The sequence below is a fragment of the Lissotriton vulgaris genome, chromosome 7 (assembly GCF_964263255.1).
Source record: "Lissotriton vulgaris chromosome 7, aLisVul1.2, whole genome shotgun sequence".
NCBI lineage: Eukaryota > Metazoa > Chordata > Amphibia > Caudata > Salamandridae > Lissotriton > Lissotriton vulgaris.
In genome coordinates, this window is record NC_141695.1 from 1,140,025,695 (window position 1) to 1,140,051,729 (window position 26,035).

The 26,035-nt window shown below is 50.5% G+C and overlaps 1 protein-coding gene across 1 annotated transcript in view; it reads right to left on the reverse strand.

Annotated features, from left to right (window-relative positions):
- CREBRF (CREB3 regulatory factor) overlaps positions 1-26,035 on the reverse strand; it is a 422,767-nt gene that overhangs the window by 231,701 nt on the left and 165,031 nt on the right. The window contains exon 5 of the mRNA XM_086931577.1: positions 10,523-10,717. Coding sequence (XP_086787703.1) covers positions 10,523-10,717 — 195 coding nt within the window. The remainder of the gene's footprint in view (positions 1-10,522; positions 10,718-26,035) is intronic.

Consider the following 26,035-nt stretch of genomic DNA (forward strand, 5'->3'; position numbering starts at 1 on the left):
ACCCGAAACTGCGTCGAGTCCAGAACCGCTCCGATGAAAAGGAGCTTCTGAGAGTAGCACAGGGGTGAATTCGGCCTGTTGATGGAGAACCCCACCGAGTGCAGGAGGTCGGCCTTAGTCTGGAGGTGGGAGACAACTGTCTGCGGCGAGCCTGCCTTCAACAACCAGTCGTCGAGATAGGGGTAAGACTGAGACCCCTGATCTGCTCAGAGCTGCGACCACCGCCATCACTTTCGTGAACACCCGAGGGGCGCTGGTAAGGCCGAAGGGGAGCACGGTAAACTGAAAGTGCTCATGGCCTACCGTGAACCGCAGGTAGCGCCGGTGGGCCGGCAGGACGGGGAATGTGGAAATACGCGTCCTGCAAGTCCAACGCTACCATCCAGTCTCCTGGGTCCAGGGCAGCTAGGACCTGAACCAAAGTCAGCATCTTGAACTTCTCCTTCCGGAGGAAGCTGTTGACGCTCCGTAGGTCCAAGATAGGGCGTAGGCCTCATTTGCCCTTCTTGGGTACCAGAAAGTAGTGTGAATAGCAACCACGTCCTACTTCGGGCCCAGGAACACGCTTGATGGCCCCCTTGGCCAAGAGGGCCATAACTTCCTCCTGCAGAAGTTTCAAGTGATCCCCCGACATGCGGTGGTACTGTGGTGGCATGGCTGGAGGGGTCGCCTCGAAGGGGAGGGAGTAGCCCCTTCGGACAATTTGCAGCACCCACCTGTGCGCCAGTGGAGAAGGTGATGGCGAACCCTGCCCCCCACTGGGGTCGAATGGGCCTGAAATGCCGGACTAGGAAGACTTAGAGGCAGATGCTGCGGGAGCGGATGTCGACTGACCTTGCCATTGTCCCCCTGCACCGCCACAGCGGTTACCACGGCTGCGACCGCGTTGAGACTGGTTCTGCGGCCTGTGGCTGGCTGGACGTGTGGGGGCGCCCCTTCCTTGGCCACGAAAGGGGCGAAAAGCGGAAGTTTGCTGGCGCTGGCCTAGGCCCAAGGACTTGGCCGTAGCCCTGGAGTCCTTGAAACGTTCCAGCGCACTATCCGCTTTGACGCCGAAAAGGCGACGGCCATCGAAGGGCATGTCCATGAGCGTGGCCTGGACATCCCCTGAAAAGTTGGCGGACCTCAGCCAGGCATGGCGGCGAACGAATAGTTTCTTACCTGTCGGTGTAGTTTTGCAGCTTGAAGATCTTTCTGGATTCACTATGCTGTGCATATTCCGCGGTCTTGCGGTTGGGTCCGGATTCTTAGTCTTTTCTTTTTTTTTTTTTTTTTTTTTTTTTGTAGCCCAGGTGGGCGTCGGCGTCACACCTCCTCGGGTGCATTTCCGGTGACGTCGGCATGCTTCCTGCGGAAGCTCCCACTCTTGGGCGCCATCTTCGGATTCTTTTTTCCGTGTTTCTTTCGTTTCCGAAGTGATGGCAATGTTCTATTTAGGTGAAATGTTTAACCGCTTTGTACTTAAAGTCCTTTCTACTTCTTTTTTTTCCTTTTTTTTATTTATTTATTAATTTTTTTGACCACCTCTTCCCTCTCCAGCCTCATCTTTCTGGCGGAGGTGGGTGGGTTCGCTAGTGAATCCAGAAAGATCTTCAAGCTGCAAAACTACACCGACAGGTAAGAAACTATTCGTTTTGCAGCGTGAATCTTTCTGGATTCACTATGCTGTGCATAGATTTTGAAGCGGTTTCTCATTTCTGTGGCGGCTGGGTGGAAGATGAGCGTTGGTTATTGAATATGTGCTGGAGCACCTTTTGTCCGACTTGTGCTTCCTTGTTCATCTGAATATCCACGCAGTAGTGCTTCGTGAACGTGTGCACCGAAGTCCATGTTGCCGCCAGGCATATGTCTTATATGGGTGTGTTAGCCAGGAAGGCCATTGTAGCACCCTTTTTCCTAGTGGAGTGGGCACCTGCCCCCTCTGCTAGTTCTTGCCCTGCCCTTTTGTGGCAGAGTTGAATTGTTTGTGCGATCCATCTTGCAATAGTGTTTTTGGTTACTGTCTTGCCCATGAAACTGTTGGCGAATGACACAAAGAACTGTTTTGTTTTCCTGTGTCCCTTTGTCCTCTCAATGTAGTGCATGACCGCCCTTCTGGCGTCTAGGGTGTGCAGAGCTCGCTCTGCGCTAGTGGTTGGTTTTTGGAAAAAACTCGGTATCTGTATGGACTGGTTCATGTGGAATTTGGACACCACCTTTGGCATGAAGTGTGGGTCGGTCCTCATCACAACCCTATCATTGTGTATTTGTATGTAGGGTTCCTGTAGCGTTCATGCTTGAAGCTCGCTTACTCTGCGTAAGGACGTTATTGTAACCAGGAAAGCTGTTTTCATAGTTAGCATTTTTAGGGAGGCCTTGTGAAGTGGTTCAAAGGGCTCCTTCATGAGTTCCGTTAGGACTATGTTCAAGTTCCATGCCGGTGGCGGCACACTCTTGGGTGGTGCGATCCTTTTCGCTCCTTCCAGGAACCTCTTCACAACCTGTGATGTGAAGAAACTCCTGCCCATCTCACCCCTTGTGTAGGCGACTATCGCTGCCAAGTGAACTCTCAAGGAGGACGAGCTGAGGTTCTTTTCCAGTAAGTGCGTCAGGTATTTTAGCACTGTGGAGTCCTTCTTCATTTTATTGTGAAGCCTTTCTTTCCAGCACCACATCGTGAATCTTTTCCATTTTGCAACATAGCACTTCCGTGTGCTGGGCCTTCGTGCCTCCCCAAGGACCCTGAGGGTGCTTTCTGGCAGTCTCAAATGTGCGAACTCTATGTCCTCAGGAGCCATGCCACTAGGCTCAGGCTCTCTGGCTCTGGGTGCAGTACCTCTCCGTTGTGCATGGAGAGCAGGTCTTTTCTCCTGCCGAATCTGTGGGGTGCACTCTATGATCTGCGAGTACCATGTCTACATGGCCCACTGTGGCGCGACCAGTATCAGGGTCATGTTGCTCGCTCTGCACTTGCTCAGTACTCTGTGCATCAGTGGTATCGGGGGAAAAGCGTAAGCAAATGTCCCGGACCAATCTATCCATAGGGCATTCCCCAGGGACCCCTCTTCGGGTTGTCTGGATGCGAAGTTTTGGCATTTTGCATTCTGGCGTGTTGCAAACAGGTCCACTGATGGCGTTCCCCACCTGTTGAACAACCACCTTGTCTCCTGAGCATGGAGCTCCCACTCGTGGGATGCCGATGTCTGTCTGCTGAGCCAGTCTGCTTGAATGTTCTCCTTGCCTGGTAGGTGTATGGCTAGCAGGTCTATCCTGAGGGGGATGGCCCATCTCCATATCTCCTGCGCCAGCGTTGAAAGCGTGGTTGACTGTGTTCCACTCTGCTTGTTGATGTAGAACATCGCTGTGGTGTTGTCTGTCTGTAGTAACACCTTGTGCTTGTACAGTCTTGTTTGGAAGGCTTTCAGTGCAAGGAAGATTGTCTTCAATTCTAGGTAATTGATGTGCTTTGTCGCAACTGTTGGTGTCCACAGTCCGCTCACTTGGAGTTCCTCCATGTGAGCGCCCCATCCCTTCAGGGATGCGTCTGTGGTGATGGTCACTGTTGGCGTTGGGGGCGTTAGAGGCTTTCCCCTTGTTATGTTCTCCATGGTCCACCATGTCATCTCCTTCTGCACTGCGTGCATCACAACCACTAGATCCTCCCAACTGCCTGAAGCCTGTGACCATTGTTCCTGGAGCCATTCTTGCATGGGTCTCATGTGAAGTCGTACATTCGGTACCAGGTGGATGCATGATGCCATCATCCCCAAGATCTTGCTCGCAGTCCTCACTGTCCGAGCTTGTCTCCTCCGGTAGAGGCGAGTTTCCCTCACCAGTGCCCTTGCTCTCTTCTCGCTGGGGAACACCTTGCCCTGTAAGGTGTTGATCTGTGCCCCCAGGAAGATCTTCACTTGTTCCGGCTCCATTGACGATTTCTTCCAATGGATGGAGAACCCCAGGTTTATGAGCGTGCTCGTCACTGTATGTGCGTGTTGCTTGCATTTCTGGTACGAGTTTGCTTTCACCAGCCAGTCGTCCAGGTAAGGGTATACATGTATTCCCTGCCTTCGTAGGTGCGCTGCGACTGCCGCGAGGCACTTTGTGAAGACCCTCGGTGCTGATTTTAGCCCGAAGGCTAGTGTTGTGAACTGGTAGTGGCTTTCTCCGATCGTGAACCTGAGCATATGCTTGTGCTTTACGTTCATTGGGATGTGCAGGTAGGCGTCCTTAAGGTCTATCGTGACCATGAAGTCTCCGATCTGCAATTGCGGTAGCACCTCTTGCAGGGAGGTCATTTTGAATTTTTGTGTTCTCATTGTCTCGTCTACCTTTGGTACCAGGAAGTACGTTGAGTATATTCCCTTGTTTCTTTCCTTGAAGGGAACCCGTTCTATGGCCTGCTTTTGTAGGAGTTCTTTTGCTTCTTCCTGAAGCCGCTCTAGCTGTTTGTTTGCTAGTGGCTTTCTCTTTGGTTTCCTGCTTTTTGGCCTCCCTTCCAACTCTATGCAGTATTCGAATTGGATGATGTTGAGGATCCACTTGTCTGATGTGATTTCTCTCCATTCCTGGAGGTAGAATCTTAATCTTCCACCCACTGGTGTTATGTGGTGGTAGGTGTCCAGTTTGTCTTGACCCCTTTGTACGTGCTGCCCCCTGGGATCTTTTCTGTGGGCGGGCACACAGATCTTTCTGAAGTCATTTAGAGGTGGGCTGCTGGCCCCCACTTTTACGCTGTCCTCGTCCATTTCCTCTCCCTCGAAAGGACTGGCCTCTTGACTGGTACTGCCAGGACTGCTTCTGCTGACTCGGTTGCGCCTGCGAGTCTGCCTGGTGCGTCTGTTGGAAAGCCTGGTGTGATGTAACTGGCTGGTTTCCACCCCTCCCGCCGGGCCTCCGTGACTGGGTGCCCCTTTTGTTGCCTCTGAACTGCAATGCTCCCATGGATCTTGCAGTTTCATTGTCCTTCTTTAGTTGACTGAGTTTTTCATCAACTGTTGTTCCGAACAGCGTCTCGCCGTTGAACGGTGTGTTCAAGATGCTGTGTTGCACCTCTGGTTTGAAGCCCGAAACCCTGAGCCAGGCGTGTCTTCTTTCAGTGACACCCATCATCATGAGCCTGCTGGAGGTGTCTGCTCCATCCAGGGCCGTCTTGAGGCAAGAATTTGCCGCATTCTTCCCGTCTTCCACCAGTTTCTCGGCCTTCTGCCTGGCCTCCTGGGGCAGGTCTTTCACCAGCTGTCCCAGCTCCTCCATGATCTGGTACATGTGCCTGTTTATGAGGGCATTGGAATTAGCCATGCGCCATTGGGTCGCGGCATTCCGTTCGATCCTTCTGCCCACTAGGTCCATACTTTTGCTCTCCTTATCAGGTGGTGGTCCAGAAGTAGTGGGCACGTTAGCCCTCTTCCTTGTTGTGGCCGTGATGATGGAGTCGGCTGAATGTAGGCTGGGTCCTTTGAGTAATGCTTGTACTTCTTCTCCGTTCTGGGAGTGACTGCCTTGCATGTTGCGGGCTCCCTGAACGCTTCCATCGCCCGAGCCAAAATGCTTTCGAGCATTGGCAGATACTGGCTCCTTGTTTGCGTGGGGAGTAATGTCTCGAGAAGAAAGTCTGCTTTCTGCTTCTCTTCGTCGAGTTTGAGTCTAAAAGCTGCTGCCGCAGACCTCATCACTGAGTTATAGGCCCCGATGTCGTCCGGCGGCGATGGCCTCGAGGGATATGTGTCGACCGCCTCCTCCGGGCTTTCGGTGTCGACATTTAGGTAATCCTCCTCCTGCGGGTCAGAGGTGGCCGACTCGGCGTCCATCCTGCTGTCCTCTTCTTCCCCATAGTTGTAACTCTCGTAGGGGTTCTCGTCATCTTCCTGGTCGTCGACCATTACGACGCCCGGGTCATGTTCCTCGACGTTTTCGTCTTCCTCCTCGACCAGCTCCACCACGGGTGGCTTGGTCTTGTGGGGAATCGTGAAGGTTTTCATCTTGGCGTCGAAATCTTTCTTCCGCTGCATGATGTTTTCCATTTCGGCTTCGCGGCGCCTTCTTTTCTTCTCCATCTCGGCCGCGTGATCCGCGCCGGGTGGTTCGGCCGCTCTCTTCGGCGTTTGGCTCGGCGCCGAGATTTTCGGTGCCGGAGACTTGGACGTCGAACTGGGTTTCGGGTCCTTGGACGGGGTCGGGGCCTTAGGGTCTTTCTCCCTCGGCGTCGATCGGTCCCTTTCGGGCGCGATTTTCGACGACTTCTGCTGTTCAACAGCTCTCGGCGCCGGGGACTCCTTCTCAGAGGATCCGCTGGGCCTGTGAGTAGTCGCGGACGCCAGGTGTTTCTGCGACGGCGCTTTCGGGGCCTTGCCCTTGTTTTTTCGAGACTCAGAGTCTCTCGTGTTCTTGGGGAACGAAGAGTCTCCTACCTTATCAGGAGTCTTAGTGTAATCGGTCTCTACGACCGTGTAGCTGTCGTCTTCGGCGGCAGCGTTGTCCTCTTCCTCTGAAGACATCCCCAGCTCGTACAGCGATGGCGTCGGGGCTTTTCCCTGCAGGGTGACGTGCGCTACCCTCTGGCTCGCTCTCACACGAAGGGTCTTCGGGGCGAAGGCGGAGCAGGCGTTGCAGTCCTCGCTTCCGTGGTCTACCGGTAGGCAAAGGTTGCAAACCGGGTGTTGGTCCTTCTGCGCGTACTTGTGGTGGCAGTTACGGAGGAACTTGAACGGTGTGTTGTCCATCATCAAGTGTTTAGGGCCTCCCTGGCCGCGTGGACGTCGGCGATCGTCGAAGTTCTCGATGATTTCTCCTTCTTCTTCGCTGGTCAGTGATCGGCGAAGTCTTCTGGTGAATTCCTTCTCCAATTTCAGTCTTTTCCTTGTACTTTCTCCAAAAACGTCTGGAGCCCAACTGGAACGATCCAGATCCGACCGCGGAAAAAAGAATCTGAAGATGGCGCCCAAGAGTGGGAGCTTCCGCAGGAAGCATGCCGACGTCACCGGAAATGCACCCAAGGAGGTGTGACGCCGACGCCCACCTGGGCTACAAAAAACAAAAAAAACAAAGAAAAGACTACGAATCCGGACCCAACCACAAGACCGCGGAATATGCACAGCATAGTGAATCCAGAAAGATTCACGCTGCAAAACTGCCACCGTCGTTGCAATCACTCTACCCAGCGAGTCCGTGGTGTCAAGTCCACATCTAATTGAGTACTGTGCTGCATCCTGCCCTTTCGCCAGGGCTTGGGCGAGCTTTGCCTGGGCCTCCTCCGGACACTGTGGCAGCATGTCCGCAACCGTATCCCACAGAGAGTGGGTGTAACGGCCCAAAAGGCAGGCGGTGTTGACAGACCACAGACCCAAACTCAGAGAGGAGAACAGTTTCTTCCCAAACTGATCATATCTTTTGGATTCCCGATCCGGACGAGCGGTCGGGAATGCGGTTTGGGACGTAGAGGCCTGGATCACCAGGCTCTCGGGGGTGGGGTGCACGGACAGAAAGCTAGGTTCGGCCAGAGCCAGGCGGTGGCGTCGAGCCACGTTCCGATCCACAGGGAGATTAGTCAGAAGAGCGATGACGCCTCTTCAACTTCTTTTTCGAATGCCTCGACTTACCTGCATAATTTGAGCTCGACGAGTGGTGGTGCTGGTGGCTCGTCGAGCAGCGATGACTGCGGCTCCACGACCGGTCCCTCGACCTCCTCGGGGACCTCAAGCGGCGCGGAGCAGACTGCCGGAACGCGAGCAGCTTACGGGACCGCTCCCGTCTAGCCTTCGAGGTCAAGGCCCGGCAGTCTGGGCACAACTTGTCATCATTGTCAGCCCCGAGGCAATAAAGGCACAGACGGTGGGGGTCTGTCACCAACATCAGGCGGTGACAGTACTCGCAAGGTTTAAAACCAGGCATCCCTGGCGGCACCGCGAGTCGAGGGTCGACTCGAAAGTGATCAAAAAGTTACTCAAAAATTGACTGGAGTACTGCTCTTCCCGGATCTGCACTTTATGGCGCAGAAAAAAGAACTGACATCAGCACGAGAGGGCGGCGTCTAAGTACTCTGACGACGTCATCCCGGCGATCGCGACGCAGACGACGGACGCGGAGCCGCAGACGACGCCTAGCGACGCGCAGGGGTACTGCTGACGAAAAATTTCCAGATCCAGTCTGACAACCTGGGGATATTCTAAGGTACGGAATCTAACACTTTCAGATAACAAAGTTAAGAACAAAACAATTGAATTAAAAAAAGTAGAGAATGTAGTTGAAACAGCAGATCCTGATGTCCTGGGATTCTACCCAAATAATGAAAATATGCTTATTTTCAGTAAGCTGCTTTCCGGGCTTGTGGAGCCGCTTGGCTGAATTAAAACAAGAGGGTAGGTTTTCCGTCTAGTCAAGGCTGCATGCCTTTAGAAACAGTCTGGTTTCAGTTTTTTATTTATAAATGCAGGATTAAGGATGCAGGGCTCAGTAATGCTACTAAACTTACTTTAAACTTTAATATGTATTGGTTTCTCCTTATAATAATACATATTAACTAAACCTAATGTTACTTTAGATGGGTATTTTGTTACACTAAAATTCACCCACCAGCAGAGATATTCAAAATTTGTAATACTATCAAAGTTCCAGTGATTGAGAACTTCCTTATTTCACTCTTGGTTCAAGAGTTCATTTTCTGATTCTGAATTTACAAAGCTGTTCGAGTAAAATAAGAGACATATTAGTGCGCTAACTGTATTGTTGTACAGTACAAATACAGATTAGAGATTCACAAAACGTGATTTTGGATTTGTAGTTGGATTTTCTTTCAGATAAAAGGAAACTATTTTGGGGGAATTTTAAGTGTTTGTAAATAAAGAAATGAACTAACAGCGAACAAGCAGTAACTTGCAATGTCATAGGTATTCACAAACATTCTGAACACAGAGTATTGCAACTTCCCATGTTCAAAACTGGGTTTGATATTATGAGTACTTTTATAAAGATGTTTAAAACCCGTGGCGTGAGCAGAGTTAATGGAAAGTCCCTGCAATCAACCGATAGGAAGATTTTACAAGTTTTCCAACATAACGTTTTCTTTTTTTGTCAGGAAGGGCAATCAATTAGGGCTGTATTGTCTAACATATTTAATGCTGCAATGGATCCCACGCAATAATGTGTCATTACCTGCGTCAGAACAACCATAAGATCAAACAGAACAGTTTTAGTTCCAGGTCACGTTTTCTTGAAACATTTGGTATCGATTTTCTTGCATCTCAACACAGACCAGATTTTTCCCACAGCCATAAAGTGTCCCACTTCCTAGGTAAGAACATCCAAAAATACAACTAGAAATTTTCTGGCCAACCCAATAGAGATCTAACTACTGAACCACAGGTGAAACTGAGACTACAAAGCTATCATAAACCGACCTCCTTGACATTATTTTGAGGATGCTTCTGTACTAAGTTGTGTGCTTCACATTCTATTATGTTAGCTAAGCGTGGCTCATTTAGCCAAACACTTGAGCCCTCCAAAATAATAAACAGGGATGTGGATAAGGCCCATGTATCAAGGTAATAAAGAAATGCAAAGATAACAGTGGTCAGCCTTCCAGAGGCACAATAACAGGACAGGTGTAATTGTGGTATGAGTATTTGGTGATATGTACAACACTAAAAAGTCTGCCTCATTCAGCAACTATGCTCCTCCTTGCTGGGACGAAAGTCATTCCCAGGGCTGAATTAAAATTTCTAAGTGGGGCTATTTTACGCTTTTCAAAGCTATGAATAAAATGATTTTAGTTTACAGTAAAAACGCTCCTGAAGGAAGCATTAGACAAGTAAAAATATATTTGCAATTTTAGACTGTATCTTTGTCAGATTCAAAATAATCAGCAACAATAGTACATAAACTCCTTTTGGTGGCAGAACATGGAAAAATCTGAACATTCAGTGGAGTAACACAGGGTTGGCGAGAAAGGGACAGGCATGGTGAAGGAGGTGAAGGGAAGACTTCTCCATTCCACATTTTTTTTAAAAGTATTTTTCTGATCTGAAACAATGAAACTGGAAGGTATGATGCTCCTCTGATCATCCTCTGTCAAACTATTACTGTACAAATAATCAGAATTGTGAAGAGTTGAACGCTGAGCAAGGATTCTATGCCACTAAAAAGTAAAGACATTAAAATAACTATCTCTTGTTATATGTTGTATCCTATTTAACTAATGACCTTAGTTTGAGCTCATAGATATTTTCCCTTATCGTTTTTTCTTTTTACCAAAACTACGTAACAGTGGCTACTAAAGAATGGAAGCAGCAGAAAAAAAAAGTTGATGATTACAATGCAAACACCTGTTGGATGGCCCTTTTAAGCACAGGATTGAAAAGTATTCATGGTCCCTGCGAAGTATACAGGACTATGAGCTGGACTTGTGCGCATCACACAACAAACTCCATATAGGCCAAACGAACACCACCAAACTCCAACATTTCAAAAGGACATTTACAAAACCACTGTAAACCAAAAAATCTAACCGGTGACACACACATGCTATAATACAATAAAATACAACCCTTACCATGATGAAGACCATGTTTTTGGTACATGTTGCTGGGGAGCGTGTCACGATCCCACTCAGACGGTGTCAGCATCCTTTCCTGTTGGAACGGTGTTAACTGCTCGCTGTACTCCCAAAAGTACCTTCTCTTGCCTCTTTTCCGTGAAGATATTGCCGAAGCTTCTTTCAAGTCCTCCACAGAGTCATTTTCATACCCTTGAACATGGAAAGGTCAAGGTTTACAAAGGGTTACACAGGTTTTTGTGCAGCTAAATATGCCACAGAAAATGGAAAACATAGCAACATAACTAAGGGGCGAGATGGCAATATGTGAATGGAACCTGCATCTACTGATGGAGAAGGACAGAGGTGGAAGCTTCTCACTATTCTTCACTTCTATCTTAAGAAGTCTTCAGCATGAGCCAGCATGTTTAGTAACAACTTGTCTCATGATAAACAGCTAATCACTAGGGCCATTCACACTGTGGTTTATGTTGGATTCAATTACGAAGCAGCATAGTAATGGATCCAGACGAATGTACATTTCAGCTTATCTGGTAATCATTAAGAACTGTCAAACAGGTGAGTTTACTCACTGATACTGTACACAATGACTGAGGAAAATACTAACGTTTCAATGTGAGACTATACATATCAGAACACAATGATATCACAGGGAATTGTCCACAGCTGTGAAATCTCTGAATGCCACCACTTGAGTGTGTGACCACCTTTTCTTGGGTCCAGCTCGACAGTGCAACAGTCGCAAGACCAATAGTGATCAACCTACAAAAGTGCCTCCAGGAGTACCACAGAGAGGGGGCTTTGGCTCCACCCACATGTTGTTGGACCGGAGTAAGGAAAATGCTACTTACCAGTATGCATCTGTTCTTGGCATTTAGAGCTGCAGAGTCGTACACTTTTGCAATAGATCGCCACCTGGTGTTGGGCTCGGATGATTGCAGGTTGTTGTCTTCTTGGAAGAAGTCTTTGTAGTCACGAGATAGGTGACTCCTCCCTTGGACAATAATGTGCATGGTCATCGACTCCATCCTCAGATTGTTTTTCGCCATGATGGGAAATGATGGAGTTAGTAGAAGTAAAGAGAAAGGATGTCCATGCGTGTGCATCTAAGTAAGATTAGTACTGGAACGGATACAAGTCCCGGGGAGGCGGGAGGGCGTGTACGACTCTGCAGCTCTACATGCCAAGAACAGATGCATACTGGTAAGTAGCATTTTCCGTTCGAGGCATATGAGCTGCAGATCGTACACTTTTGCAACAATTGTGCAGCAGGGTCTACCCTAGCGGTGGTTGCTTGTATCCGTTGCAGCATTCTGAAACAGTGTTCTAAGGACAGCTTGGCCTACTGCAGCTTGCTGCTTGGCTTGCAAATCAACACAATAGTGTTTAGTGAAGGTGTGTATTGTAGACCATGTTGCTGCCTTGCATATGTCCTCTAGTGGTATATTTCCTAAGAAAGCCATAGAGGCTCCTAGTTTGTGAGTGAAGTGCGCTCTAGGAGGAACCGTTAGTGTACGTTTAGCTTTCTGATAGCATATTTGTATACACTTTACAATCCACCTGGTTCTGCAACAGAGTCCGGGTTTTGGAAATACACCGGCAGCTCTACTGATTGGTTAAGGTGAAAAGGAGTAATAACTTTTGGCAGGAATTTAGGATTAGGCCTAAGAACCACCTTGTTAGGATGCATCTGAAAAAATGGTTCTTGTATTGTGAATGCTTGTATTTCACTAACTCTTCTGAGAGAGGTGATGGCAACAAGGAAAGCAGTTTTCCATGTTAGGAATTGCAATTCACACTTGTGTAAAGGCTCGAAAGGGGGTACCATGAGTCTTGTAAGGACCACGTTTAGGTTCCATACTGGAGCAGGTGGTAACCTAGGTAGGATTACTCATTTTAATCCTTCCATAAATGCTTTGATTGCAGGTACTCTGAAGAGAGATAGAGGTTGTCTATTCTGAAAATAATCTGCAATTGCTGCCAGATGCAGGCGTATGGAAGAATAAGCTAAATTGGACCTTTGTAGGTGTAAAAGGTAGCAAATTATGTTTTGGATGGAAGCATCCAGTGGATCAATGATTATTGTTACAATATATTGCATATCTTTTACACTTAGCGGCATAACATGCTCTGGTAGTGGGTCTTCTAGCTTCTTTAATTCTTTGTTCATACAGTCTGGTGGTAGGTTTAAGTAACCAAACTCCAAGACTTCAGGAGCCAGATTGCCAAATTCAGTTGGCTTGGTTCTGGGTGTCTTATTTCTCCATGGTTCTGTGTTAACAGGGATGGTGTGAGCCTTAATTTTTGATGTGGAACCAGTGAGAGATCTACTAGTGTGGTGAACCACGGCTGACGTGCCCATGTGGGAGACACTAGTATTAGTTTGAGAGACTGTTGTCTGAGCTTGCGTACTACTAGTGGAATCAGTGGGAGAGGTGGAAAAGCGTACGCAAATCTGCCCGACCAGTTCATCCATATTGTATTCCCCTCAGACCGTGGGTGTGGAAACCTGGCGGCGAAGGTTGGGCATTTTGCATTTTCGTGGGTGCCAAACAGATCTATCTGTGGATGCCCCCACATTTGGAAGAATGGTTGAAGAACTTGTGGGTGTATCTCCCATTCGTGAATCTGTTGCGACTGTCGACGCAACAGATCTGCTATCTGACTGTGAATTTCTGGAAGGTGTTCTACTGTCAGGTGTATGTTTTGAGGAATGGCCCATCTCCAAATGTTCTGTGCAAGCTGGGACAGTTGCAGAGTGTGTGTCCCCCCCTGTTTTTGTATATAATACATGGCTGTCGTATTGTCCGTCCGCATTAGGTCAGCTTTGTTTCGTACTTGTACCTGAAACGTTTTGAGTGCTAGGAAAATTGCTAGCAGCTCTAGATGGTTGATATGGAACAGTTTTTGTTGGTTGTTCCATTGCCCTTGTGTGGTATAATGTAAGAGATGGGCTCCCCATCCTGAGGGATGCGTCTGTCGTGAGCACTATCTGTGGAACAGGTTCTAGGAACGGCCGTCCCTTTGTCAAGTTTTTGGTGTTCTACCATTGCAGAGAGCGATATGTACGGCTGTCTACAAACACCAGGTCTGTGAGCTGACCTTGAGCCTGACTCCACTGCTGTGCTAGACATTCTTGTAATGGACGCATTTGTAGTCTTGCGTGTGGAACTATAAAAATGCAAGACGCCATTATGCCTATCAGTCTCCTGAACACTCTGGCTTGGAGAGACTGCTGGTGTTGAAAAATGGAGACTAAGGTCTGAATGCTCTGTATCCTGGCTGGACTGGGATATGCTAGAGCTGTAGATGGGTCTATGGTAGCTCCTAGTTACTGTTGAACGTGCGAAGGCTCTAGGTGCGACTTGGTGTAGTTTATTGTAAACCCTAAGTCGTGCAATGTCTGAATTGTTTGTTGGACACACTGGTTGAACGATTTTGCTTTTATGAGCCAATCGTCAAGGTAAGGGAAGACATGTATCTATTGTCTTCTGAGATGTGCTGCTACCACTACTAAGCACTTTGTAAACACTTGTGGTGCTGTTGTGACCCCGAATGGAAGGACTTTGAACTGATAGTGCTGTCCTTGTAGGACAAACCTTAGATACTTCCTGTGTGCAGGATGTATAGGCGTCCTTTAGGTTAGTGTTGTAAGAAAGTCTCCTTGTTGTAGTAGTGGGAGTACTTGTTGTAAAGTGATCATGTGAAAATTATCTGATTGTATGTAATGGTTGAGGGGCCCGAGGTTGAGAATTGGTCTTCGTGTCCCGTCCTTCTTGGGAATTAGGAAGTACAGGGAATAAACTCCTGTTCCCCGTTCCTCTAAAGGAACTATTGAATAGCGTCCTTTTGTAGAAGTGCTATACCTTCCTGTTGTAGCAGAGTCATATGTTCTGTGGACATTGGACGTTGCCTGGGTGGTATGTTTGGGGGGTTGCTGTGAGTTCTAGGCAGTAACCATGTTGGATAATCTGTCTTACCCACCTGTCTGTTGCGATGTAATTCCAGACAGGTAGGAACTGTGATAATCTGCCCCCCCTAGGAGTGGAATGCTGTAGGGGAGGCAGAGGAAAGTCACTGTTTGGGAGTGGAAGAGGAGCGGTTGTTGTTATTGCCTCTACCTCTTCCCTTGTTATTATTGCCTCTGTATCCTCCTCTAAAGTAGCTTTTGTTAGAGGAGGTCTGTGTGTGCGTTTTAAAAGATGATGTTGTATCTGCGCCGGTTTGCTTGGAGCCTCCTCTATAAAAGGAGCGGCGAAAATAACTTCTAGTCTGTGTGGATTGTAATGCACCCATAGACTTAGCTGTGTCTGTGTCTTTCTTCATCTTTTCTAGTGTGTTGTCTACTTCCGGCCCGAACAACTGGTTCTGATTGAAGGGCTGGTTCAAGATGGTAGTCTGAACCTCTGGTTTAAAACCTGAAATGCGTAACCACGCATGTCGTCTCAGTATGACACTAGTATTGACTGCTCTGGATGCTGTGTCAGCTACATCTAGTGCACATTTAATTGAGGCACTGGATATTAATTTGCCTTCTTGTATGAGCTCTGCTGCCTGAAATTTGTATTGATCAGGGAGGTGCTCCATTAGTTTTTAGGTCGAGCTAGAGAAAGCAATGTGAAGCATTGCGTCTAGCTGGACAACTAATGTTGCCCGTTTCTGGGAATGTGGACACGAGTCGGACGCGCGCTTTTTCTGTCTCAGATTTGTCCTTGTGAGCGCGCTTTTGATGCTGGCTGCTTGCTGTGTGGGCGCGCTTTCGCTTTTGGTTAACGCGCTCAATTAGAAATGAAATTCCCAGCAAGTCAGCACACAGATACAGCATACACACGCACACACACACACACACACACACGCACCCCCACTCCCACCCCAGTCACGGGCTCACACGCACACACAGCCCCCCCCCCCCCCCCCCCCCCGACCCCACTCACCGGGTCTCTTGGGCTCCTCTCGTCCCGCGGTGTTGGCGGCTGCACGGATTGGTAGGCGGCGGGGGCAGGCACCGGCAATGTGCCTCAAGCCCCCTCCGCTTCTCTTCCCAGACTCCTGGTTTATTTCTAAAGCCATCTCTTCGTCAAGCGAAAGACCTACCCGCCTTTGTCCCAGGAGCGTCCCTGCACGTTTTTGCGACGTGGCCCCACCACTGAGGGTAAACAGGAAGAGTAGGAATGCCGGGGGACGTAGTCCCGCCCCAGCAGAAGGCAAGTTTATGCCCGGGGAGCTTTAAACGCTTTTAATCACATTGTTGCGGCATGCCCCCTTTGTGCCCTGCGCCATGGTAACCTTACATCGATTTTAATTGCGTTGGTGCGGCCTATCAGCCGCCAAGGGCAAACCGGAAGTGCGGGAATGATCGGGGGCCACCTCCATCCACCTTCTTGGGCAGCGAGGCGTCCCTTTCAGCAATACATCACTGGGGAGAAGAGGCGGCGCTGAGAGGTGAGTGCGAGGACGATTAGTGTCAAAGCATAACTTGTTTCTTTTCTGTCAAACGCTGTCAGAGACTGGACATCCAAGCCTCAATGAGATGCAAACTGAAAATAGGCCGAATAGGGGTGATAAAATAAATTCATAATTATTCATAATAAAGTATCCAGCTGTTTTTTACTTGAACACAATCTGCCAAGCCTGGGATGCAAGTACATGACATTTAAAGTAGTGATTCTAACGGGAAAAAAGCCTAACTCAATTATCTAGGAAAGTTGTTTTTATTGGTATCCACGCCGTGCTTTTTTCCGGTAGACCCAGATGAAATCCGCGTGCTTCTATGCAACTTTTCTAGGTGGAATAGTCGTGCTGTGGCAAGCTCTTAGTTGAGAGCTGGTCGAGCATTTCCGGCGCTGCACAGCCTCCCGGCGCTACATGCCATCCCCAGCGCTGCACAGCCTCCCCGGCGCTGCATGCCATCCCCGGCGCTGCATGCCATCCCCGGCGCTGCACGCCATCCCCGGTGCTGCACGCCATCCCCGGTGCTGCACCAGTTCCCGTCCCACCACCCTCCCCATCAGCGCCTTTTAAGCAGAAGAAGCGCCTTGTCAACGAACTGGAGCAATGACTTGGGACCACGTGTACTGTTCGGTGCTCCGCTGCTCTCTAACAGACATACATGATATCATACACACATAGGGGGGCGCTAGAGGGCGCACACGCGGAATGGCTGCTTAACGCTGCAGCTCCCGCACCTTGGCCATTAACCCTCCACTATCCTTTGCCTCAGACGTCTGACATCGCCCCTGCTTCTGCCACTCGAAGCGCAACACGGTCCCCTGCAATCGTCCTGGAGCTCGTGTGATTGCCATCGCCGGGGACGGAGATCTGGCCCTGTAAAATCGGACCGGCAGGGGCCCTGGTTGCTGCCGGTCGAGGCGGCCGGTTGTGAGGTCCACGCGAGGTCGGTGCTCGCCATGCGGCTTTAGGCCTCGTTGGCCCCGGAGTTTACCGCTGTGCACCCCGGCTGATCCTTGGTTTGCTGTGCGTTCCTGGGGACCGCTGCTGAGCTGCTAGTCCCCCGCTGTAGGCAGGTGCTGGGTGTGCCTGCATCGGAGGACTGGACGAGGGGCACCCCCGAGGAGCTGCGCGGCCTGGCGGAGCGGAGGCCCACCACTAACGACTGCCGGAGACTGCTGCCCCGTCCTCGGTGAGTGGCGCACCCCCTGCGGATCCTTTCTCCCGCGATTGCCCTGTATTTACTGCCTGCTGCGATCGGAGCGGGTCGCGAGCACCCGCGTCGCTTCTAGGCTGGGTTGCTCCTGCCCCGGTGTCTGCCTGCCAGCCTGATCCCCTCCGGGCGCTTGTGGGGGCCCTGGACACACACAGCTCCACTGCTTCACGGACTCTGCTGCAGTGATCCCCATGTCGGCCCGGCCTGCTTGCTGCCTATGCTACGCCAACCTGCATCCTTCTGTGGGATCGTGAGCCATATATACTATCCTATGCTTTGACTTTGCACTGGGCCTACCTCCCCGGGGAGCCCCCACGCAGCGGCGGCCCTATCTGCGCTTGTTGGTGCTTCTGCTCCATCTGCACCGCGGGCCAGACGGCCTGGACCTCCGGCCTGGACTATCCTGCTCTCCACCACTGGGACCCTGTGTGCTGCATTGCCCTCCTACACCGCGGCTGGACACCTCTGTTCCACGGTGTTTGCAGGGTCCTTCTCCACGTGCCTTGACCTGCTTAGCTGACCGATTCCGGCTGGTGCTGTATCAGTGTGACCTTGCACCGGGCCTACCTCCCTGGGAAGCCCCCGCGCAGCAGCGGCGGCGGCGGCGGCCCTATCTGCGCCTGTTGGTGCCTCTGCTCCATCAGCACCGCGAGCCAGACGGCCGGGACCTCCGGCCTGGACTGTCCTGCTTGCCGCCGCTGGGACCCTGTGTGCTGCGTTGCCCTCCTGCACCGCGGCTGGACACCTCTGCTCAACGGTGTTTGAAGTGACCTTCTCCACGAGCCTTGACCTGCTTAGTTGGCCAATACCGGCTGGTGCTGTATTGGTGTGGCCTGGACGGGCGGTGACACAGAGCTGACAAGCCACGATGGTACGCCCCGAGAATCGCCAGACGAAGATCAGCTTTGACGGCGCCAGAAAATCCACGAAGGCGGTCCCTGCTGACCCTAGTCCCGGGGCCGCTTCCACCTCCTCCCTTTCCTCTCCTGCCAAGGACCTTGACTTACACCAACTATTCCAGGAGATGCGACAGGGGTTTGCCACCGTGGTGGAGAAGGTGGATGGTGTAACCGCTAGACTTGACGCATTGACCCATAAGGTGGATCGGCATGAGGAACTACTCACTGCTACGGAGCAACGTATCTCCGATACGGATGATGTTACCTCCACTCATACCACTCAACTAGCCCGCGTGGACAATCTTCTCAGGATTATAGCGGCAAAGAATGAAGATTTGGAAGCTCGTAGCCGACGCAATAACATTCGCGTCACGGGTATTCCGAAGTCCACCAACACGGGCAGGATGGAGCTCTAAGTCGAGAAAATCTATCCGGATTTTACCCCCATGGTGCAGGAGGAACGGCGTAAATTTCTCCCCGTGAAGAAAAAATTACGCGAAGCGCAACTAGACTATGCCCTACTCTACCCAGCGAAACTACGTATCACGCATCAGGGGAAGCAACGTTTCTTCACGAACCCCCAAAAAGCAGAAGACTACTTGAAATCACTCCGCAGGGCCAGAGGAGGCGATCATGTTGCTGCTGCTGACTCAGGGGATGAAGATCCTTCCGCTGCTGAGAACGAACATTGACCATGAACGCTTACCTGAACTGAGCACTCGACCACCTAGCGCAGGTTTGCTGCCTGCCTACCCTATGTACTCTGAAGCGAATGCCTCTTCACCACGGCATGGCGGTGTCTGGATGCTTCTGTGGTAATGTATACCAGGATCCGCTTGCCTAGCCTCGGCCTCCACCGAGGGCGGTATAGTTTTGGAGGCCACTGGCGGGTACAGCGGTTGTGCGCCCTTGATGTCGTTACCCCATCGGGTGTACCCCACGTTGACTGTTGATATGTTGGTATTGGATGTTGGGGAAGGGGGGGGGGGGGAGGGTCTGAGGGGGGGATTGGATGGCTGCAGACGAGTTTGGGACGCTGTAGTGGGTGGGGGGGGGGAGGTCTTGTTGGGGGGGGGGGGTGGGGTCTACACACCACGAGTTGTTTTGCACTATGTCCTCTCATGTTGCTCACATGGTATTGTGTCATATCGGAATGGCTGCCTCACTCTGCTCAAGAAGTGACTAAATGGCGGTCTTAGGGTCTGCAACACAGCTACATTGTATGTCGTGGAATGTCCGTGGGCTCAATAACGCTAGGAAATGTCGTGATGTTCTTGCATACCTTACCAGACATAATGTACATGTAGCCATGCTCCAAGAAACGCACTTGTCACCGCAAGTACGGGCCACCTTTGAATGTAAGTGGGCTAACACCCGCACCTTCCCCTCCTATTCCACGTATGCCAGGGGGGTTGCCATCCTACTCCGGGGCACTGTTCCGTTTCACAAGTGCGGGGAACTGGCAGATAGAGGTGGTCGGTACACTTTACTTTGGGGACGAATAGGCCACGACACTGTCACCTTTGTTAATTGCTATGCCCCTAACGTAGACACGCCCGCCTTCTTCACTACTCTTTGGGGTAAAATCCTTGACGTGGGCTCCCGCCACATCATCTGGGGTGGGAATTTCAACTTGGCATTGGTGCCCAGCATGGACAGAGCGGATGGGGTTGCCCACTATAAACCCAAGGCGAGGGAGGCACTCGAGGGCATTGTCACTGAAGGGGCCCTAGTAGACATATGGCGGTCCCTACAGCCGGCAAGACGGGAGGAAACGCACTTCACATCACAGACTGGCACCTGGGCACGACTAGACTATTTCCTTGTCACCCCTGGAGTGGTACCTGGGGTGTCGACAGTTACACATCTGCCTAGGACGTACTCTGATCATAGCCCTGTCCTGATGCACACTGGCCTACCTGGGTGGGATTGCCCTAGACCTCATTGGCGCCTGCAGCCAGCGGCTCTATTGGATGCCTTGTTCCGTTCTGAGCTGGAGGAGGAAATCATGGATTTCTTTCCGAGGAACAAAGGGTCGGTCGATTCGGTTGAACATATCTGGGAGGCTTTTAAGGTAACTGTCAGGGGGTATTGTATAGCTAAGAGCTTCTGGGCCCTCCAGGACATACAGGCCACTATCCGTAAGCTGCATGAGGAGCTGCGATCATTGGAGACTCGTATGGTGGTGGGGGATGACCCTGCACTACATGCTGAATTCAGGGTCACGTTGACCAAATATGAGGAGGAGGCTGACAGGGAGGCGAAATTCAAGGGTAAGTACTGGCAGGCTCGAAGATACTGTGAGGGAGACCGCCCGGGTAGGGCTCTTGCTGCTTTAACGCGGGTTCCCCGAGATCGCAATGCCATTCTAGAACTCATCGACGATCAGGGTCACGCGGTTAGGGATACGGAAGCACTACTTGCCACCTTCACTTCGCATTACCACAATCTTTACACCACCAATGCTACAGCAGAGATGCCCTACGCCGACTATCTGAGCGATGTAGCCCTCTGTTGGCTTAGTGATGGAGACAGGGCTTTCTTGGCTGCTCCGTTTGAGCTGGACGAAATTCGGGAAGCCATTATGTCCCTTAAAAATGGCAAGGCGCCCGGGCTGGATGGTATTCCGGCCGAATTTTATAAAACGTACATTGACATCATGGCCCCGGTCCTTCGTGAAGTATACAAGGAATCGCTCGCCGATGGCATCCTCCCAGGCTCTATGCGCGAAGTAGTTATCACCTCCCTCCTTAAACCTGGTAAAGATCCTGGATCGTGTGGCTCCTACCGCCCTCTTTCTCTCCTGAATTGTGACGTAAAGATATTAGCCAAGGTCCTAGCAACTAGGCTATACTTGCTCATGACCAGGATTGTACTGCCGGACCAATCGGGGTTCGTTCCTGGTCGCTCCACTTCTCATAATTATGCACCTTATTCTCGCTTCTCCGCACGGTCCATCCTGACCTCCCAGTCGCGGCTGTCTTTCTAGATGCTTCCAAAGCATTTGATTCGGTCGAATGGCCCTACCTATTTTCAGTGCTGTCGAGTATGGGTTTCCCCAAGCTATTCCTCTCCTGGATACAGCTCCTCTACACACGCCTGACGGCGAGAGTTCTGATCAATGGTCGTCTCTCTCGCCCGATCGATGTCACGAGAGGTGCGCGTCAGGGGTGTCCTCTGTCCCCCCTTCTTTTTGCGATTGCGGTTGAACCTCTGGCGAGTCGGCTTCGCCAGCTACATCGGGAGAGTGCCGTACAATGCCTGCAGCGCCAAATAGATGTCTCACTCTATGCAGACGACATCACTCTTTATGTTAAATATCCTCAACTTCACCTCAACCCTTTATTGAGAGAATTTGTGGCTTTTGGGGGCATGTCGGGGATACACATTAATTGGTCCAAGTCCCAGTTCTTTCCTCTCACCGACTCTGTTGTTGACTTTCCCCTTGACTACCCTCTCGAATGGTGCCGTTCGGACCTTCGGTACCTAGGCATACAAATCTCGCGAGATCGGGAAGAGACCCTTCGCTCCAATTACGGAGTGGCGATCACATCCCTTACCGCCTCAGTCGACCGTTGGATCACACTGCCGCTCTCCACGGCTGGTAGGGCTTCCCTTATCAAGATGGTTGTGCTGCCCCGCTTCCTCTACCTTTTTCTCAACATCCCGTATTACCCGGGTGCTTTCTTCTTCAAGACCCTGCGGTCGGAGCTCTGCCGCCTGTTCTGGGGGGGCAAGGCCCCGCGGCTAAAATGGTCTACACTGATACTGCCCTACGAGGCCGGAGGATTTGATGTCCCTGACCTTGAAGCTTACTACTTCTGCGCGCAAGCTCACTATGCATTTCATTGGATGGTTCCCACGCCCTTCATGCCGCAACTCGCGGTGGAGGACTGGATAGTACATCCTATACCGCTTAACAGCTTACTCTTTTGTCCAGAGTCGATGATCCAGACCCCGAACACGTCGGTCTCCTGCACCCTGGATGCCTGGCATCGCCTGGCCGGGAGACTCTCCTGCTCCTTCACTTACTCTCCCCTTCTCCCCCTGACATTTCACCCCTCGCTCGCGCTCTTGCAGGAACGTGGCTTCCAGCTGCTTTGCGACCGGCTGCATATTGCCACCTGGGGTGATCTTTTCGCGAATAAAGTCTTCCAGTCCATGGAACTCTTCTTTGCCACTCATGACCATTCCCCACTCGACATATTTTACTACCTGCGCCTCCGACAAGGGATGAAGGATATCCTTCCGGATTATCCCCGCGAGCCGGAACTCCTGTACCCTCTATACTTCCTGCTAAGCTCGCAGGATGGGGCGCACCTGGTTTCTGGCTTGTACCGACGGCTTAGTTCAGATATTGCCCCTTTTGAGGCAGGCGCCAGGGCGTCCTGGAATGCAGATTTGCTTATTACACTCTCTGATGAACAGTGGCAATACTGCTGCACTCTCACAGTCAGGATATCGGCAAGCAGCAGGCTTAGGATGATCCACTACAGTTTCCTCCAACGGCTCTATTACACCCGGTCAAAAAGCTCAGGTTCCATCTTGCCGACTGACAGATGTGAACGCTGTCGAGCTGAACATGCGGGCTTCTTGCACCTTGCCTGGGAGTGCCCGGCTATACAGGCATACTGGTTGCAGGTGACCGAGGCCCTCACTGCGATGACCAAGGTTACTGTGGAAGCGGAACCGCTTATCACCCTGCTGGGACACACACCGCACTTTCCGAAACCCAACAGAAAATTCATTGACATTGCCTTACTACTGGCTAAGCGACGTGTGGCATGTCGATGGGGCCGTGGCAGGGCGCCGAAGTTCAAGGACTGGCTCTCGGATATGACTCACTGCCAGGCCCAACAAGTCACTTATTCAGAACTCCTACCGCTCCCGAGCAGGCCCAGGGACATTTGGGATCCACTGGTTTCCTACCTGTTGAGTCAGGATGATGAAGACAATACCTCGAGTTGACTGCTGGGGGGTGACTGACCGGGCCCTCTCCCCAGATGCCTGAGAGACCTGAGCTCCTGCTTCTCGTGTACTCTGTCTCCACGGCCTCCCATGAGTCTTCCCCTTGCTATGCCGCTTACACTGACACATCATGTAGCATGAATAGCTGACTTCCCGCTTCCCAATGCGCCCCACGCTCCCATCTCTTCCTCAAGACTATCACCTCATTGAAACACAACACATAACCCTTATCCTACTATTGTACATGCCCAACGGATACCACAACCACTTCCAATGGCCCATGACACGACTTATGAATGCCATTCTGTGAGCAGCCATACTGCATCGTGCTTTTTTTTTTCTTACTTCACTCAGATGTGTGTACTAGGCCTTTTTTCTTGTTCCTTTTTTTTTCTTTTTCCCTTCCTTGATTGTTAACAGTTTCGGGTTGGTAAGAATTGGGGAGAAAACAATGAAAAAAACAGTTCTGCTGCTGTTAATCCTGACTTATGTACGCCTCCCCCCCCCTTCCCCGTCATCCTCCCCCTTCTCTCTCTTTTTTCAGGTCCTTTTTCCTTCTCCCTCTCCTCTCCCCCCTCCCGCCCCGTCCTGCCCGCTCCCTTACCTCCCCCCCTTGCCGCATGTCCTTGCATTTCCTTTTTATTACAGCATGGTTTTATCGCCACCGGGCCTCTGGGATGCCGGTACTACGGCTGTGTCTACCATTATCACTCTTTTATCCTGTGTTATTTATAGCTGCCGGCCCCCGGGTTGTTGGCATACATAGCAGTGTAATCTCCTAACTATGCAATAAAGCAGTTTGAATACCAAAAAAAAAAAAACATATCATACACACATATATACATACATGTTATAAGCCAATATAAGTACATACATGCAAACACACACATATATATATATATATATATATTGCCATTAAAAATTACAATACCTTTTATTTAAGTATTAATTATAAAAAAAATCCATTGTTATTTGTAATATCAATACATCTAAGTCACGTAAATACAACCCATGTTGCATTACTGATGCTATAGGTGTCACATTTGAGAAAGTTAAAACTATTGGCATTGTAAAGGACAAAGCTATTAATTTCGCTACTTTCAAAACCAACACATAAATAAAAAAATTGTCATTTACAATACCAATAGCTCAAACTTTCCTGATGCGAGACCTATTGCATTGCAAATGCTTGTTCTAATTGGTAGTAGTGAGCCCTGTCATAGCGTTAGAGTAAGGCTTGTGTATTTGCTATGCGCCATATGTTTGTTGCCTGTGCAGCAATCCGCTTCCCTGACGCATCAATAACTTTAGATTCTTTGTCAAGAGGGGGCGTGTCACCAGAAGTCTGGGAATTGGCTCTTTTACATGCATTAGACACTACTAAGGAGTCTAGTGGCAGATGTCCCTTAATATAGACTGGATCGGATGGTGCTGGTCTATACTTATTTTCGATTCTTGGATTTAACACCCTACATCGTACCGGGTCTTTAAATATTTCTAGAGCAGGTTTAATGACTCCCTTGATCATGGGTAGTATTTGCGTAGACCTTTGTGACTGCTCAAATGTATCCAGTAAAAAATCCTCATCAATGGCATCAGAGTGCATTGGAACCCCATGGTAAATGGCAGCTCTATTTAACAAATGAATAAACCCAATACTATCTTCTGGAGGGGAAGGTTTTGTTGGGTAGTACTGAGGATCAGGAATGTCTGGGACATTGTGCGGTGGAAAACCATATATGTCGTCATCCTTAGGGTATTCAGGATTGACATCCTCATCTAAAGGGTATGCATGTGGCTCTGGTACGTCATCCCCCCCACCTAGATCATACTCCTCGTCAGTGTGGTGTGATGATGCAGGAGATTGAACAGGAGATTGAACAGGAGAAGCTATAGGTTCAATGTAAGGAGGGATAGGAGAGGAAGAAGGTGAAGGAGAGGAAGGGTGCATTGGAGAAGTTGCACAATCCTTCTTTTTGGCAGGAACCACAGGTAGAAGTGGTGTGTCTGCTGGTCTCTTCTTGGGAGGAATTGCTTCCACATGTCCAGTTTTTGGATTGATATGGACCTTCCTCTGTTTAGGATCTGGTCTTAACAGTTCTTCCTCCTCTACAATCTTCTTTGGCGTCGATTTTTTCGGCGCCGATAGGGGTTGTTTAGTGCTTTTTGCTTTAGGAGGAGTTATCTAGTCCTGCAGCAAATTCTTCGGTACCGAAGTTGGTTTCGGCTTGGTAGGCTTGTTAGAGGGTTTAGGTGTCTCTGTATCAGGCCTTGGAGTCTTTGGTACCGAGGTTGGAGATTTCGGCGTGGGGACAGGTCTCTTTGGCCCTGCGGCGCCGGACTCTGGCTTTCCATCTTTATTCTTGGAACCGGAAGGTTTCGGAGTCGAAGCTTTAAGATCCGGTACGGTCTTTGGCTTCGGCACCGATGAGTCTTTTGGTTTGGGTGCCGAAGGGTCTTTGTCTTTGGGCACCGAAGAGTGTTTTGGCTTCGGTGTCGAAGGATGTTTCGGTGCCAATGGAGGAGGTGGAATTGGCACATGTGGTTTCGTCGGTACCGAGGCACCGGAAGGGGTAGTCTTTTTCCTCGGAGCCGAGCCCGAAGGCGGGGCATCTGAGGGTAAATTTCGGTCTTGACTGGGCCCCATGGGCGGAGTGCCGACCGTTGCCTTTGGTTTGGGTAGTGTATGGTGTGCAGGGGCAAGAGTACTCACGGGCTGCAGAGATGGAATAGAGTCATCCGAGTCCTCTGCCCCTGATATAATCTGAAGATTAGGCGAGTCTTCCTCGGCCACGAGTGGAGCCTCGTCCTCTGAGATATCTTCACGTGGATCCTTGGCCTCGGAGACGTCCTCTCCGACGATTTCCTCCTCAATGATGGCCTCCAGTGCAGGCGCTAATCTCCTCATCTCGTGTCGACGTGCCCTCCGATCCCGAATGGTCTTCTTCGATCGGAAGGATGCACAAGCTGTGCAGGTCG